This window comes from Aplysia californica, unplaced genomic scaffold (assembly GCF_000002075.1).
Source record: "Aplysia californica isolate F4 #8 unplaced genomic scaffold, AplCal3.0 scaffold00012, whole genome shotgun sequence".
In the NCBI taxonomy this organism is placed as follows: Eukaryota; Metazoa; Mollusca; class Gastropoda; order Aplysiida; family Aplysiidae; genus Aplysia; species Aplysia californica.
Window position 1 is genome coordinate 2,660,840 of NW_004797282.1, and position 17,223 is coordinate 2,678,062.

The 17,223-nt window shown below is 42.4% G+C and overlaps 1 protein-coding gene across 1 annotated transcript in view; it reads left to right on the top strand.

Moving 5' to 3' along the window:
- Positions 1–7,086: 7,086 nt before the first annotated feature.
- The window catches only part of LOC101852065 (ATPase ASNA1 homolog), a gene marked incomplete at its 5' end in the record, with an annotated part of 17,507 nt that continues 7,370 nt past the window's right edge, over positions 7,087–17,223 (top strand). The window contains 4 exon segments of the mRNA XM_005090076.3: positions 7,087–7,198; positions 15,262–15,409; positions 16,108–16,162; positions 16,665–16,758. Coding sequence (XP_005090133.2) covers positions 7,087–7,198; positions 15,262–15,409; positions 16,108–16,162; positions 16,665–16,758 — 409 coding nt within the window.

Consider the following 17,223-nt stretch of genomic DNA (forward strand, 5'->3'; position numbering starts at 1 on the left):
GAGAGAGAGAGAGAGAGAGAGAGAGAGAGAGAGAGAGAGAGATGTAAATCCATATATTATTTTTAAACCCTCTATTGTAGACTAACATCATAGAAAACGTACCAGTGTCTTATTTTGGCAGTGACCGTCATTAATAGGCTTTTAGAATCCGTAGGTCATCCAACTTTCAGTAGAACTGAGAAGGTCTAGACCTGTATGCAAGGAGAGGATTTAACTAAGCGATTCATTTTTAGTTCGTTTTAAATGTGGACAGACAAAAACTATATAACGAGTTATATAATAGATCTATCATTCTTACCTTTGACGTTGATATTCACGACATAAATGTATCCAAAACAAAACTAAATCACAATAACTTTCTTCGTCGGAACTTTAAGGCTGGCATCTAAATAAGCAGCCAGCTACAAAATGAACACACCACACACACACGCCCACACAAAACAACAAATCCGTACCCACCAATTTGTCCCCAACTGCTGTAGTAAGTCTTATTTCCAATCAACAAAGTTGATCTTACTTTCTCCAAGCAACTGCTGCCGTTGTTGCTAAGAAGAGTTTTAAATGCATATTAATTACTGGTTTACTAATCTGGGTTGAGCTGTCAACATGCTATACCAAGATATCCATTGGAACTGATTGTCAGAGGGAAAGTTATTGTAGGATCAAGGCGAAGCGATAAGGTAAGCACCCAGCTTTATTGTTCAAAGCTTGGAAACACTTTCTAAAGGGAAGCGATAGGCGTATGGCCTTTGCAGCTTGTGAGATTTAAATTTCAAACTCGGCATTTAACGTTCGTGTTTGATAAGGAAGTCGACATGTTGTAGGCTGCCATGTAAAGGATGCGAGCACCACTGAAAGTGGGTATTATTGTCGTCATATTGTTTGACTTTATGTATGTTTAAAAGATCTCTAATGTATTCCAGCCTGGCGCCCACCCCTCCCCCAACCTCCCCTCCTATTCCCCTCTCCCACTGTCGAAACCTTTCATTCACAAAGGCGAACACACTTACAAGCTCGTGCCCTCACATACTAACACACACACACACACACACACACACACACACACACACACACACACACACACACACACACACACACACAACACACACACTCACATACAAGAGAAAGAGAGAAAGAGAGGGGGAGAGAGAGAGAGAGAGAGAGAGAGAGAGAGAGAGAGAGAAAGAGAGAGGGAGGGATCAAGAGAGAGATCGAGAGAGAGAGAGAGAGAGAGAGAGAGAGAGAGAGAGAGAGAGAGAGAGAGAGAGAGAGAGAGAGAGATGTGATAAAGAGATAATAATATAGAGAGAATAAGAGATGAAAAAAACAGACAGACAGACAGACAGACAGACAGACAGACAGACAGACAGACAGACAGACAGACAGACAGACAGACAGACAGACAGACAGACAGACAGACAGACAGACAGCGGGGAGATGAAAAGGGGAGGTAGGTGGGCTTCAAGAATGCATCAATTAAGACATTTTAAACTAAACCCAAACCAATCCTGCACTCCATAGCAGTAAAGATGCCATACATAAATGGTTGCCGCACAAAGTCAAGTATAGATTATATAGAATCTAGTTGTCAGTAGGATTGCCTTCTTTCCTCAGAATTCTACACGTTCTGTGCTTCTTTCTTATTCATTTTAAAAATGTTTGGTCTCGCTCTTTACCCATTATAAACATATATTAGACAAAGAATAAAGGAGGACTGGGAATTGGTACGAAAGAGCAGAAAAAAATGAATTGGATACAAGTATAGGGCTCTAATCTGTAATGCCACAAACAAATTAATGCAACAGTAGATACATGATGTATTTTAATTAATTAATTTTAAAGTAACTCCAAATCTATAAAAAAAAAATTACGTTACAATTTTTCAAAAATTAATAAATTCATTGTTTATTGACCATGACACGGTTAGTGTGCGTATATATGCGAGTAGCAGCCACGGGTCTACAGGTAAACAATGACCTCGCACCGACAAGACAACTCATGACTGACCGGGGAGCTGAGCGGGACTCACAAGGAGCTAACCAGCTGCTCAACTCGTCGGCCATTCAATTTACAACTACACATAAGACAAGATACAAGGTAAGGAGTGTGCCCCTCCTTCATTGGTGAGCCCGACGAGCCGCTCGAACCAGCGACTCAGTCAATTTTGTGAAATTCTTTGGATTATACTTGTGCAGCAACAACGACGATGGCCGGCTCTCAGGTAAGTGCTGTTGCAATTAAACTTCTGACGTTTTGTTTTGGACATCAGGCCCTGGGGCCTGGTTCGCTCAAACGGAAGCGCAGTTCGCTATCCGAGGAATCAACAAAGATGACACAAGGTGCCAAAGTATTTCCTTGTCGTTGCCGCCTTGGACAACACCACAGCCACAAGTGCGCTCTCAATCATTACGAACTCCCCCCCCCAAACAACAACAAACAGTCTATAAAACGTTTTCTCCTGTCCGCGTACGGTCTTTCAAATACGGAAAGAGCAACTGCGCTGTTCAACTCCACTGGTTAGGGAGACACAAAACCTAGCGAGCTAATGGACTCCACGCTGGCCCTACTCTCCTCACACGAACCTTGTTTTCTTTTCAACCATCTATTTTTGAAACAACTTCCAGGACAGACCAGGACGTCCCCTGCAGCACACGAAGGTCTTGACTGTCGCGCTCTGGCACAAGAAGCCGACAAACTCTTTTTGTCTCTTAACTCCCGTCGCTAGTGTTACAACTCAAAGAAAAACCAACGCGGTACCACGCCCCTCCCTTGTGCCGGTATCACATCGAATTCGGCAAGCAAGAAGGCAAAGAAATGTAACCCGCCTTGCGCTTTCATAAAGATGTACTCACAGAACCAGGGAAACGCCAAGCTGGGTTAACAGTAGCCCGTTGCGCTTCTTTTGGCCCACAAAATTCTCAGCTTGTTATCACAGACGGGAATTCAGGGCGACGTTTTCTTCGATACTGTGGCACAGGTTTCAGTCACTCCAGCAACATAGCAAGAGAAAAGACAAGGTAACTCAGGGCCACCGTTAGTAGCAGCCAACGGCACCAACATTCCAACCCATGGTCCGGGCAATATATCCATCAAACTCCACAGCAGGTGTTTACCCGTAAGACTCGTCGTCGCGGACGTAAAACACTCGGATTTCCTTCGCCAATACAACTTTTTGGTGGATACCAGAGGCCAACAGTTGATTGAAGCAGAGACCCTAGACATATCCTTGTACAATAAGCAACATTCCGTGTGCACAGCGAGCCCTCGTTGATCCTCAGTGCAATAAATTCCTGAAAGTCCTTTCGGAATTTCCTCCACAAATCTTACACCACACCTTCTCTAGTTTAGTTTAGTTTAGTATGGGGTTTTACGGGCTCGCAACTGCATAAGCACCTTCTCTGCATCAGAGGTTCAGAGGTGAAACACGGAGTATTGCACCATATTATTATTATACCCACGCCAGAGCACGCCGCCTGACAAGTTACACATTGCGAAAACAGAATTTGCGAAAATGGAAGAGATGGGTATCATCCGCAGGTCCAGCAGCCCATGGGCCTCGGATACTCAGATGGTTCCAAAGAGCAACGAAGGTAGGCGTCCTTGTGGTGATTACTGCAGGCTCAACGACTGCACAACGCCTGATCGTTACCCAATCCCGTACATTCAGGATTCTTCAGCTCACCTGGCAGGCAAAACTTTTCTCAAAGATCGACCTGGTTCGGGGATACCTTCACAACTCCATCGCCCCAGGGGAATCCCAAAAAACGGCTGTCATAACCTCTTTTGGTCTCTGCGAGTTTCTTAGGGCGCCATTTGGATTGAAAAATGCGACACAAGCATTTCAGCGGCTTATAGATTCGACCCCACAAGACCTCACTTGCCCGTTTGTGTACTTGGACGATATACTGGTCGCAAGTTCATCTGAAAGAGAACACTTGGGCGATCTCCGAACGCTCTGTCAGAGACCGAGAGATGCAGGTCTGGTGGTGAGGTTAGAGAAATGTCTTTTTGGGGTACATGAGATTTCCTTGGTCACCGTGTCACTGCCTCAGGATCAACCCCTCTTCCTGACAAGGTCTGGACCATAGAAGACTTCCCGCAACCCAACACGGTCACAAGCCTCCAACAATACTTGGGCATAATCAATTTTACCATCGCTTCATCCCTAGCGCGGCAAAGATTATGACCCCACTGTATGATGCTTTGAAAGCAGGAAGGAAGCAATCGTCATTCTCTTGGTCTCAAGAAATGTCCAAAGCCTTCCAGCAAAGCAAGCGAGAACTCGCAACAGCTACCATGCTGTCTCACCCCCAGGCCGATGCCGAAATTGCATTGACTACCGACGCCTCTGACCAAGCTGTAGGATCTGTGTTAGAGCAGTACACTAATGGATCCTGGCAACCTTTGGCGTTCTTCAGCCGACGCCTTCGTCCAAACAAAAAGAAGTACTCTGCTTTCGACCGCGAACTACTTGGCCTCTACTTGACTGTCAGACATTTTCGTTTTATGCTAGAAGGCAGATGCTTTACGGCTTTCACCGACCACAAGCCCTTGACGGCTGCTAGGTCCAAAATTTCTGATTCTTAGTCCGCACGCCAACAACGTCAGCTCGGATACATTTCTGAATTTACCACCAACGTGCAGCACATCTCAGGTAAATCCAACGTTGTTGTAGACGTCTTGTCTCGGTCCATTCTTAAGGTCACACTCAATTTTGACTACAAAGACCATGGCTACTGCCCAGGACAATGAAAGCATACAGGCACTTCAGACGACCTCCAGGAGCTTACGTGTGGCGTCTGTACGTACCGAACCAGGAGGCCCAGAACTATTTTGCGATATCTCCACTGGGAATCCAAGGCCCATAGTGCCTCCACAGTTTCAGAGGCAAGTGTTTGATGCCATGCACAACCTCTCGCACCCAGGAAGAAAAGCAACGGTCAAACTCATCTCTTAAAAGTTCGTTTGGCGAGGTCTACGCAAACATACTGACAAAAGAGCCCAGGATGTGCCTCGTCTGTCAAACCTCCAAAATACAAAACCACTCCAAAGCGCCTCTTTGAACATTTCCTGTTTTAAAAAAAAAGATTTTCGCACATCCATGTAGATCTGGTTGGACCATTGCCCTCATCAAATGGTTACACGCACCTTTTCACGATCATTGACAGGGCAACACGTTGGCTCGAAGCCTTCCCACTCCAAACCACTCGTATAACAGCAGACTGCGCCCAAACCCTCATCAAGAGATGGATGGCACGTTTTGGTGTCACTCAAGATGTCACGTCTGATAGAGGCCCGCAGTTCACGTCAGCCTTGTGGACTGAAATTGCATCATACAATCCACAGTCAAATGGGCTTGTAGAACGTTTTCATCGAACCCTCAAAGCTGTACTGAAGACACGACTCAGTGGACCACATTGGGCGGATGAACTGCCATGGGCACTTTTGGGGCTCCGCACAGTTCCCTAGGAAGACATTCAAGCTCCCGTGGCAGAGCTCGTCTATGTAGAGCCCCTCACTGTGCCAGGTGAATTTTTCCCTTTTCCAGAGGCAGCAAAGGCATCGACACACGCTCTCGCTACACTCCGGGCACGCGTTCAGAAATTTGCTCCAAAACCAACGGCTCGACATCGCCAAAAGTTTTCAAATGTCCCGTCTTCGCTGAAAACATCAGACTTTGTGTTTGTTCGTCGTGACGATCGACAAAAGCCACTACAAGGTCCATACACTGGACCATACAAGGTAATGGTTTTGGACAAGTCTGACAACACTTTTTGTTGGATATTGGCGGACGTCATGAACATTTCTCCATTGATGGGCTGAAACCAGCTCATGTCGACGATTCTGAACATATCCAGGTTGCCCCAGGCATGGTCGGCCTTCTTCAAAGGCATCAGAGTGGGTGGTTGGCGGATGCTCTGGTGTGGTTTGCTTCTTCTCTCCCATCAAACACCTATCGTCCTTATCTCCCCTCCTTTTTTATGTTTGTTATACTCTCTTGTAACACCTCTAATCTTCTGGCGCGCATATGACCTTATGCAGTCGCGAGCGCCGTAAAACCTCTACTAAAACTTAAAAGGCCTCAGAGCCTCATCCGTCCAGAGCCAAGGTCTCACGGTCCGGAAGACCGTTGAGACCGCCTCGCCGTTTCAACTAAGGAACCGTCTTGTCGGTGCTGGTGGAGGGTGGGGGGGGGGGGGGGGGCTGTGTAGCGGCCACGGGCCTACATGTAAACAATGACCTCGCACCAAAGCCGCACCTAATGTTAGGCGTGGCTTTGCCTCGCTCTGACAAGACAACTCCTGACTGACCCGGGAGCTGAGCGGGACTCACAAGGAGCTAACCAGCCGCCCAACTTGTCGGCCATTCAAGTCAACTACACACAAGACAAGACACAAAATAAGGAGTGAGCCCTATATGTCCTCTGACCGTCTAGAGTGTCCGCTAATTTTTTTTTTTTTTAAAGTGTGCCCCTCCTTCACGCGGATATATTATTAATATTATGTGTGTATGGAAGGAGGTGGGGTGGGAGGGGGCTTTGAGGGTAAGTGCTGCTTTAAAAAAAATGTTTTTTGGTTTTTTTGGTTTTTAATATAGATCTATCTGGAGGGAGACTTGTTTCTTTGTCGGTACTGGAAGCCTGGTCCCGTGTCCTTTAAGAGAAGAGGTAAGTTCAAGACTGTGCATTTAAATTCAGCTCTTGTGACCCACAAATCTTGCACTTGGCTTTGGGAACAGGAGAGAAAAAAGGGTAGGGGTAGAGAGAGAGAGAGAGAGAGAGAGAGAGAGAGAGATCGAGAGAGAGAGAGAGAGAGAGAGAGAGGGGGGGGGAACGGAAATGAGAGAAAGAGAGAGCGATTGGGGAGTAAGCGATCAAGAAAGAGAGAGAGAGAGAGAGAGAGAGAGAGAGAGAGAGAGAGAGAGAGAGAGAGAGAGAAACAGGGGAGACCATAAGAGGAATAAGAAACCAAACCTCTGAAGAAACCAAAGCTCTTTTTCATTGTGATATCCCTTGCTGGACGTGTTATTGTCAGAGAATGACAGAGTGGCCTCCCTCCCTTATTGTTTCCAAAATGGCGTCCTCAGGTGGTGATGATACACTGGAATACGAACCAACGATAAAAAATGTTATTGAACAGACAAGCCTCAAATGGATATTTGTTGGTGGAAAGGGCGGTGTTGGGAAAACAACGTCAAGGTAATAGGCTTTTGATCTTTTTAAATAGCTTGTAAGTCCAGACTGTAGCCATGAGGTGGCAATGCAGGATGTCACCTTTTGCCCCAGTTGAATTGTTGACAAACACTGAAACACGCGTGTTTCTAAAGTCTAAATCATGGACGGCATGCTGCTTGTAATGCACTTGTTTTGCATGCTTCCCCTCAGCATTCAAATACATATAGTCTAGATAATCTAATCTATAGATCTAGTTGTCCCTAAACAGTGTTTGAAAAGCCTCCTCGCCTCTGGCGATTTGATGAGGCCCTACTCATCAAGTAGCCTACACAGTCCACATGCGATTAAACCTAAACGTAGAAAGACGCAAACTATTTTTAGGTAAGGCGCCCATCTTGTTTGACGTCAGGCCAGGATATCCCTCCGATCAAGTGACTACATCTTAGTATAGTATTGCCAACGAAAGTGGCTCTATCCTCACCCGGGGTGAGAATAAAAATACCATCGACCTCCCTCACCCCGGGTGAGACTTGCCAGCGTTGGCTATTCTCACCCGGTGTAAAACAATACCTATTTTTCCTTATTTCGGAATACTGTCTATCGGTGTGGATGATCAAATTGATAAAAGCACAGAAAAAATGACGTTATAGCACAAAAGTAAGCTAATTTGATCGTCTACAAGATACTACGGCTATTTCACTTTTCGAATTGAGCCGAACTACGCGGGTCGCGTTTTTGTTTTGCCCGGAAGTTCTCACAAGATCTACTCCTCCCCTCTCTCTCTCTCTGTCTCTTTCTGAATACTGTCTATCGGTGTGGAAGATTAAATTGACCAAAACAAAGTTTAAAAAATTATTTTAAAAAACACAAAAGTAAATTAATTTGGGAAGTGGCTATTCTCATCCGGGGTGAGAATAGAAAAACATCTGCCTCTCACCCCGGGTGAGACTTGCCAGCGTAGGCTATTCTCACCCGGTGCGAAACAAGACCTGCTTTTCCTCATTTTGGAATACTGTCTATCGGTGTGGATGATCAAATTGATCTGATAAAAGCCAAGAAAAAATTACGTTATAGCACAAAAGTAAGCTAATTTGATCATCTTCAAAGATGCTATGGCTATTTCACTGTTCGAATCGAGGCGAACTACGCGGGTCGTCATTTTGTTTTGCCCGGAAGTTCTCGCAAGATCTACTCCTCCCCTCTCTCTGTCCCTTTCTGAATACTGTCTATCGATGTGGACGATCAAATTGACCAAAAACAAAGTTAAAAAATGATGTTAAATCACAAAAGTAAATTAATTTGGTTGTCTATAAAGATGCTACGGCTGTTTAACTTTTCGAATCGAGCCGAACTACGCGGGTCGCCATTTTGTTTTGACCGGAAGTTCTCGCGCTACTCCTCTCTCTCTCTTTCTCTCTCTCTCTCTCCACTGCACACAGACAAAATTGTACGCTTTTAGTAGGCTACAGTTGTAATGGGAACGTTTGTTCAAGGCACAGAATTCTACAATTTTTCTGTTATCACAGTGTAGAATTCTGTGGTTTAGGGTGAACGCAAAATTTGTTGGCCTAGATCTAGGCTATATCGGTGAACGCGCACCGGGTGAGAATAGCCAAAAGACTCGCCTGCACTATTCTCACCCCGGGTGAGAATAGAGGTGGCCATTAATTTGGTTGTCTACAAAGATGTTACGGCTAGATTTAACTTTTCGGATCTAGCCGACGCGGGTCGCCATTTTGTTTTGCCCGGAAGTTCTCGTGCTACTCCTCTCTGTCTCTTTCTCTCTCTCTCCACTGCCCACAAACAAAATTGCACGCTTTTAGGTTAACAGTAGTAATGGAACGTTTGTTCATGGCACAGAATTCTACAATTTTGTTATCACAGTGTAGAATTCTGTGTTTCAGGGTGAACGCTACACTGGTTGGCCTAGCTAGGCTATTTATATATATAACGGTGAACGCTCACCGGGTGAGAATAGCCAAAGGAAGAGGCTAGCCGTACTTAATGACGGCTAGACTGGCAGTCTAGCCGTACTTAAGTACGGCTAGAATGGAAGTCTAGCCGTACTTTATTCTAAATATGATGGCTCTAGACTGACCATTTATAAAAAATAGGCCTACTGAATTTTTAAATATAAAATAAATTTTAGTGTGCAGTACCTAAAGTATTTGTATTTTGAGACGAAACCAGGTGCCTTAATGACAGTGCATGTATTTTAAACCTCCTGTTTTCTAATGTTAATAGGGCCTAAGATAAGTACGGCTAGAACTGGCAGTCTAGCCGTACTTAAGGACGTGTAGACGGCCAGGCTAGCCATACTTAAGGACGGCTAGACTGTCAGGCTAGCCGTACTTAATATTGATGGCTGAATTGTAAATGAAATTTTTAGTTTGCAATGCCTAAAGTATTTGTATTTCAGACAAAACCAAAAGGTGCCTTACTGACTTGCATGTATTTGAGCCTGAATAATTACTAGATCTAGATCTAATGAGACCTGTGTACTTTTATTAACAGGCTTGAGTCGATAGGGCCAAACCTAGAACTAAGTACGGCTAGACACTTCGATAGCCAAAAGACTTGCCCGGGATGAGAATAGAGGTGGCCATTGCCAACCGCATGGCACCAGAGATGGAAGTGTCTAGCCTATATCAAGCTTAATCGGTGCTTTTTCTGTAGTTTCCACCCCTCTTATTTGAAAATGACCTACATCTAGATCTAGATCTATACGTTTGATGCGTGGCGAGCTAAGATATCAAACCTAACAACTGCAAAACATTAAATTGTGGTAAAATTCAAGCATGCCCCCCCTAAAACCTCCCACAAAGGTCAGGGGGGCAAGAACCCCGCTCTACTCGAATAACAATTGTGGGATGGGAACTACTGAAAAAGCTCCGCTTAATCTACCCCTCGCTGTCGGAAGTTCTGATAGCCGAATAGGCAGCGCATCTCTGCGTTTGAAGTCATGCAATGATTTTATGAGCGCTTCGATCCCGAAGTGACTATTTCTCTGAACGTTCTGAGAAATAGTGCCGATCATTATATCTCTGAACGGTTTCCGGCTTCCAGTCTCGTGATTTTTTTTATATTTGCGGAGTTCGACACCAACTTTCATTCTCTGCCATTCTTCGAGGTCTGGGAAGGAGCAAATTTTTGGGTCTAGATCTATTTATTTCAATTTTCAAGAGTTAGTCTAGAGATTTTTAAATGAGTGTAAAAACGTGAAAAAGAAAGGTTTCACAACAGAATGAAATCAAAATTAGAACAGCTCATAAACAACCTCAAAAATTAACAAATAAAGGGCGTGTGTCCACCTGTCCGAAGAAGATTGGCTGTTTTAACCCTAAATGTGCATTATTTTTTTTTAAAGTACAGGATGTAAATTATGGAATCACACACAAGGGGCATGCCAGTGTCAGTACATGATGTAATCGGTTTTGGTGGAATGCTCCAACATAACACATTTAAATCTATATATATTATACATTAAATATTTATATTGAATCTAATGAAGGAAGGAACATCAAATTAAATGACGTTACACTATACAACATCCCCCCCCCTTTTTTTCCCCAACAAAAAAAAAATAATAGAAAAACAACACATCAGAACAATAACAAGAAAAAAAATTTACACACCAACGAAATACAACACCACAAAGAGGGTAAAATAAAAGAGGAACAATACAAATCGTATGTGTAACTCTGTAACATATTCAACAAATCAACGTGGTGAGAAAGAGACGAAGTGAAGCTAAGTGAACTTTCTTTCAAAAGTAAAGAGGTTCGGTTTCTTTTTTTTTTAAATTTAACTTTTATTCCCCGATTCAGGGACCAAAAAATGACAGAAAAGCCACGATTGATTGGTCGTGACTGCGACAAACGCAGATGCTAGTTCTTATGTGTCGTTGTCAGTAACCCTCCGTAGATCTAGATCTAGACAGCACATGAGTGAACACAACACATTAAGTTTAAGAGCAGCACCCTTCATAGGCAACACGTCATATCTGTAGCGAAAAACTGTTTGGAACTGTAGCATAATATAAATATTTACTGCGGACATTTTTTGGACCGATTGAACCATATTGTATACGAACAATCTTTGGTAGGCCTATAATATAAAATTATAGATCTATATCCGAAATTTGCGGGAAAGGATGTGATTTCAGAGTGTTTGGAGAAATAGTGCCCAGCTTTTTTTTCCCGAACGTTTGGGGAAATAGTGCCCAGCTTTTTTTTTCCCGAACGTTCAGAGAAATAGTGCCGGCCATGATTTTATGAGCGGTTCGATCCCGGTCCTGGACAGGTTTGGTTTTTTTCTCTTGTCCTCCTCCCGCCTGACCAACAGTTTGTCCCTTAAATTATTTGTTTCTTTGTATATTTTTTTTTTAAGTATTAGTGATGAAGAATGCAGGAGGGGTGGGGGGGGGGGGTAGATCTAGATCAAGATTCTAGATCTAATCCTCCCGTGTCTTTACGGCAATTTTCGTGCGGTTTATTGTCTTTGCGTTTACCGTGTTTCAATTTCAAGCATCAGCTTTCTGTTAATCTTAAGTATTGTTCTAAGCATCAACGATCTAGATCTAAGTGATCTTCTATCATGTCCAAGTACTAGATCTAAGAAATCCCAGTAGCAACAGCAATGCCCACCGAGCACGTTTTGTTCTGCCGATTTTTGGGCCCCGCCGCGGAGGTGTTTCGTGGGATGAACTAACGCAATGGTTGTTGTCTTCAACTCGCTCTCATGCTGCTTCTCGTGAATGGATATGAATGAAACTTGGCAGCCAATCAGAAAAGAGGTCAATCTCGTAGTATGCAAAGATTGACAAGTGTGTACCCATCCAAGAAGCAGTCAAAAACGTTTGCGAAAGTGGTTGATGTGGTGCGCTTCGAAGATTTTTCGGAGCTGTGATTTGTCGAACTGACTGATAAATTGTACACTTTTTTTCTTTATTCCCTTAAAATTTCATGTTTAGCGGTTTTTGCGTAATCTTTAAAAATGTGGGAGTAACTAAGCGAAAAGCGGCATTGCCATTTGCGCGTGCTGGGTGAACAACCTGCGGCTGGGAAAATTCCACTTGAGTGACGTCATCAGCCATCAATGGTCGCCTCGTGCGGTACAAACAAGGCCTCGCTTATGTGAACTGGACAGGGGGGAAGGATACTTGAAAACTAAACGGGGGCCTTGATAACTTGCATGTGTTGCATTTTAGTCACAATACAATAGATGTAGTCATTTTTATTTTCTTAATTAATAATAGCATGCATTTGAGAAGAATAGAAACAGAAAAGCAAGCATCTTTAGAAGTGGTACGGCATTGTGTTTGCGTATGAAAGCCTATTGCCCCCTCTTGAGAAAGCACACACATGGACTTGTCCTGTTTGCTCTGTTTGGAAAAGTGAGGCAGTAAGATTGTTATTAAAGAGAATGCTACTTATTTAGTCCAGTCTGGGAAGATAGTCCCGTTTATACATTGTTATCGTGCGCGTGCATGTGTGTGTGTGAGAGAGAGAGAGAGAGAGGGGGGGGGGGGTCTAAATATCTGTTACATTTTTATAGTATGAGTTGTAACCTACACATATGCAAAATATTTCCATGACTTGTAAATTATATTATAATCTAAACGCATCTTAATCTACCACACAATAGGACAATGTCCAACAATGAATATATACACACAGAGACGATCTTATTTTCTATTACAAAGTGCTCATATATACTTTTACTAGTAGAGAACTGGATTTATTAGACTAATAAATCCAGTTCTCTTTGTGACAGATTGATCCAGACCATTGCTTGGCAAGGTAGGAGGAATCTTTTATGTTGCCAAGTTTCATTCAAATATGACCTTGGGAGAAGATATATGACTGGTAATCTTTGTAAATCTGTATAGAACGCCACTTTTTTACCTGTAAATGTCTTTACAACTCGAAAAGTATGGTAGATATTAAAAGTCTGACAGCATCATGACTAGATTCTGCATTAAAAACTGTACTAGACTGCCAAGTTTCATTTACATTCCTAAGAAAAGGGCGAGCTATGACAAATATTGTCTCAAAACACACAGAAAACCGCAACATTTTTACCTATAAATGTCTTCATAACTCAAAAAGTGGGATAGCTATCATGAAAAATCTGAAAGCAGGACCAGATTCTGCACTAGAAAATGTACTGGGTTCCCAAGTTTCATTTACAATACTCCGAAAAATGAGTGAGTTATGACGAATATTGTCTCAAAACTCATCAAAGAACGTCCCATATTTTGGTTTTTTTTTAAATACTTAAATGTATTGCAAACTAAAAATTTATTAATTACCATTATTTTCAGTAAGTCTATTTTTTGCTGTTTGTCGATCTAGCCTAGCCGTCATAATAAGTACGGCTAGCCCAGCAGTCTAGCTGTCATTAAGTACGGCTAGCCTGTTAAGTAATTGTGTCTTGACACAGTGGAATCGGGCGCTCGTCAACTTTGGGGCATATATATATTATATGGAGCTATTGTGGTATCATCTTTAAGCCTGTCCATTTGCTTTCCTTGTGAGGAAAAAAATATGGGGATACAAGTCAAGATATTGGCGATTGAAAGAGGTGGGGGTCGCCTGGTTTCATAGGTAAATCTAGCGAAAAAATGGCCACTAAAGTGAGTTACGAGGGCTGTCCCACGGAAACTGGAATTTGGCTGTAATTTGAAAACTATTCAATATTTTCACATTCTGTAAACACTCACTTGTAATACAGTCATTTAGAAATTTCCCGATTGAGCACCATGAGCATCACACAAATAAAATGAACACATCAGATCAGTTCTCCAAAGATGGCTACGCCCTTGGAAAATTGGTCAAGTGTAGAAGTGAGGTCTGTCATTCGGTTTCTGACTGCAAATGGTCTCAAATCTATAGAAATACACTCTGAAATAAAGTTTCAAAGTCGACTGTCCATGTAGGATAGTGTTTGATGAGCTGCACTATCAAAAGGTCTCTGCTCGATGGGTCCCCAAAGAGGAGACAGCTGACAACAAGACGCAACGTCTTGAAGTGTCTCAGACTTTGTTGAATCGTTGTCGCCAAGCTGTCACTGGAGTCATGAAAGCATCTGGAGACCTCCAACAATACGATGAAGCATTCCTGAGAAGCATTATTACAGGAGATGAGACTTGAATACACCACATGACCCCTGACACGAAGAGGGATTCAATGGTTTGGAAGCACACGTCTTCACCTCCCCAGAAAAAGTTTAAAGTTCAGCCATCAGTGAAGAAACTTATGACCTCGGTTTTGTGGGATGCTAAAGGGTGTTGTTATGCTTCTTGACATTCTGGAACCAGGACAGACTGTTAATGCTAACAAATACTGCCAGACTCTTGAAGTTGAGAGAGGTTGTGCGCTGAAAAAGACCAGGCCGGTTGTCCTGTGGGGTCATTTTTGCAGCATGACAATGCAACGCCACACACCGCAAACGCTACGAAAGACTGAATCCAAGGGCTCGGCTGGGAAGTTCTACCACACACCCCTCACAATCCTGACTTGGCACCCTCAGATTATCACCTTTTTGGACCATAATGAAACACCATATTTCTGGACAGCGATTCACCGACGACGAAGACCTTGTGGAAGCCGTGAAGGATTGGTTGAAATCAATTAATGAAAAATTCTTCAGGGAGAGTATTTTCTTCCTGATCCAGCGATGGGAAAAATGCATCCAGCGAGATGGTGCTTACATTGAGAAATAAAGCACATGTTGAGGTATGATGTGTTACATTTTTATTATAATAGGACAAAGATTTTTCCGTGGGACAGCCCTTGTATTTCCTTGGCTTGAGAATCCGTTAAAACTGAAAATCTACATCTTTTCTCTACCTTTAATCAACTTTTTTCAATAAAATAAGTAGGCTGTCAGTAGGCAGTAGGCCTCGGACCTTTCTTTGGTCTATCTCTGATTTCCACTTTCCAACGTTCTACCAGATTTGGAGAATTCGAGTGAGTAATACTCAGTTCAGTTTATGAGTCAGATTTGTTGACTGCCACTTTTCAGAACGATTGATTAAATATTATGATTATTGTATTATAATTTATTTTTTTTATTCCATCCAGTTGTTGTTTGGCGGTGCAGCTTGCCAAAGTGAGAGAAAGTGTACTCATCATCTCCACTGATCCGGCTCACAATATCTCAGATGCATTCAGTCAAAAGTTCTCAAAGGTTCCGACCCTGGTGCAGGGTTTCAACAACTTGTTTGCCATGGTAGGTTGTTTTATTTTTATTCTTTTTTTTTATCAATGGAAATGAGAGGATAAAATAAAAAAATTTCTGTCTCTTCTTTAGAATGTTATTTTGTATAAGTTTGTATCAGAATTCTTAGGTCCGGAAATAGAGTGAAAGCTGTTCCTTTGTCTTGTCTTGTACAAACTGGTATTTTGTAAAGGCCTACATTTGGTCTAATTATAGCTTTCTTGTCTTGTAGATATAATGTCATTAATCAATAATCTCCGGTTTTGGCCCCAAGAGTAATGAAATATCAATAATAACTTAGTATATGGGGCTAGGGTTAGGATCAAGAGTTAAAGTTAAGGGTAGGATTGTAGGTTAGTAGGGTAGTTTAGTTGGGGCCAAAACCAGATTATAATCCCCATTGATCATGGTGGGCTCTAGTGTGGATGACCCTGGTTCAAGTTTACTTTGGGGGGGGGGGGGGGGGGGGGTTAAAATTTGGTGTTTGAGGAGTTAAAAGGCTCAGGCTGGCCTGAGGAAGAATCCCAACTCTTTGCCTTGCAGTTTTTAATGAAGTTTAGACACCCCACCCCACCCCCCAACCACCACCACCACCACCATACTGACCTGATTTGATGATAGTGAGCCGGGTATGTGATCATCATATAGAGAGGTATGCTTGAAAGGCTATGGAAATATTCATTTAACAAGACCTTTTCATTGTTTTTCAGGAAATTGATCCAAATTTAGGATTCTCTGAACTCCCAGACGAGTACTATGAGCAAGGTTTGTGTTGCTCATGATGCATCTCTAGAATTTCTTGAGTCCTTTGCTGTTTGCTGTGGTGTCATTTCTGTTCCTTCAAGATTGAAGTTCTGCTGTTTATGTTGGACTTTCTATAAAACAATGTTTGTGGTACAAATATCATGTGTCTTTTTGGTTGTTGTTGTTTTACCTTTAAAGTGGGAATACTCAGAACTAAGTTTGAATGTATAATTTTGTCACGTTATATTGGGTTGGTTTTTTTCAATATCTTAGTATGCATGTGATATATTCTCTTCTAATACGCCCTTGTAAACTAGACAGTTAGTGTAGCGATATTGTAGGCCTACCTTACAATAAGTTACAACACTTTGATCCCTTGATCAAGGAGATTTTGGAAAAATAAGTGTTCTATTCACTTACGTAACATCTTTTACTTTCATAAAGCATGTCCCAGTTGAATTCAGTTGTGAATATATATTTATTAAAGTAAGAGTACCCCTCGCATTGTACTGCATGTTTTCAGCTGACATGATGTCTATGGGGCGAGGAATGATACAGGAGCTGCTTGGTGCTTTCCCCGGTATCGATGAAGCAATGAGTTTTGCTGAGGTCATGAGGTAAGTTATAAGAAAAATTAGTAATTCCATTTAACCCTGCTGGACAGGGTGAGTAAAAACTTCATAGTTACTCATTTTTCCACTGATAGCAATGATACACTACATTTAAATAGTTAAGAAAAAGATGTGGGTCCACCTCTTAAATGCCCTTACAGTGTTGCGAGATGGGTTAAACATATACAGTTTCAAATTTCAATTTCAGAAAGGTGTGGATAAGTATTCCTCATAATTCTTGTACTTTTGCACACAAAACCAATAACTTCTTTTCTTTTTATTTGCGTTACTGAGTCTAGTCCTTGAATGTAATTTTTGTGTACTTTTGACTGAGACAGATGTATTTTTTAAATAAAAGTAAATGCGATTTTCTTCTCCAGACCAATGACTGTTCATTGCAACTAGTATTGCAGCCTGAGATATTGAAATGAGCATTACGTTTCTTTGGGGGGGGGGGTGCTGGTTCATTAA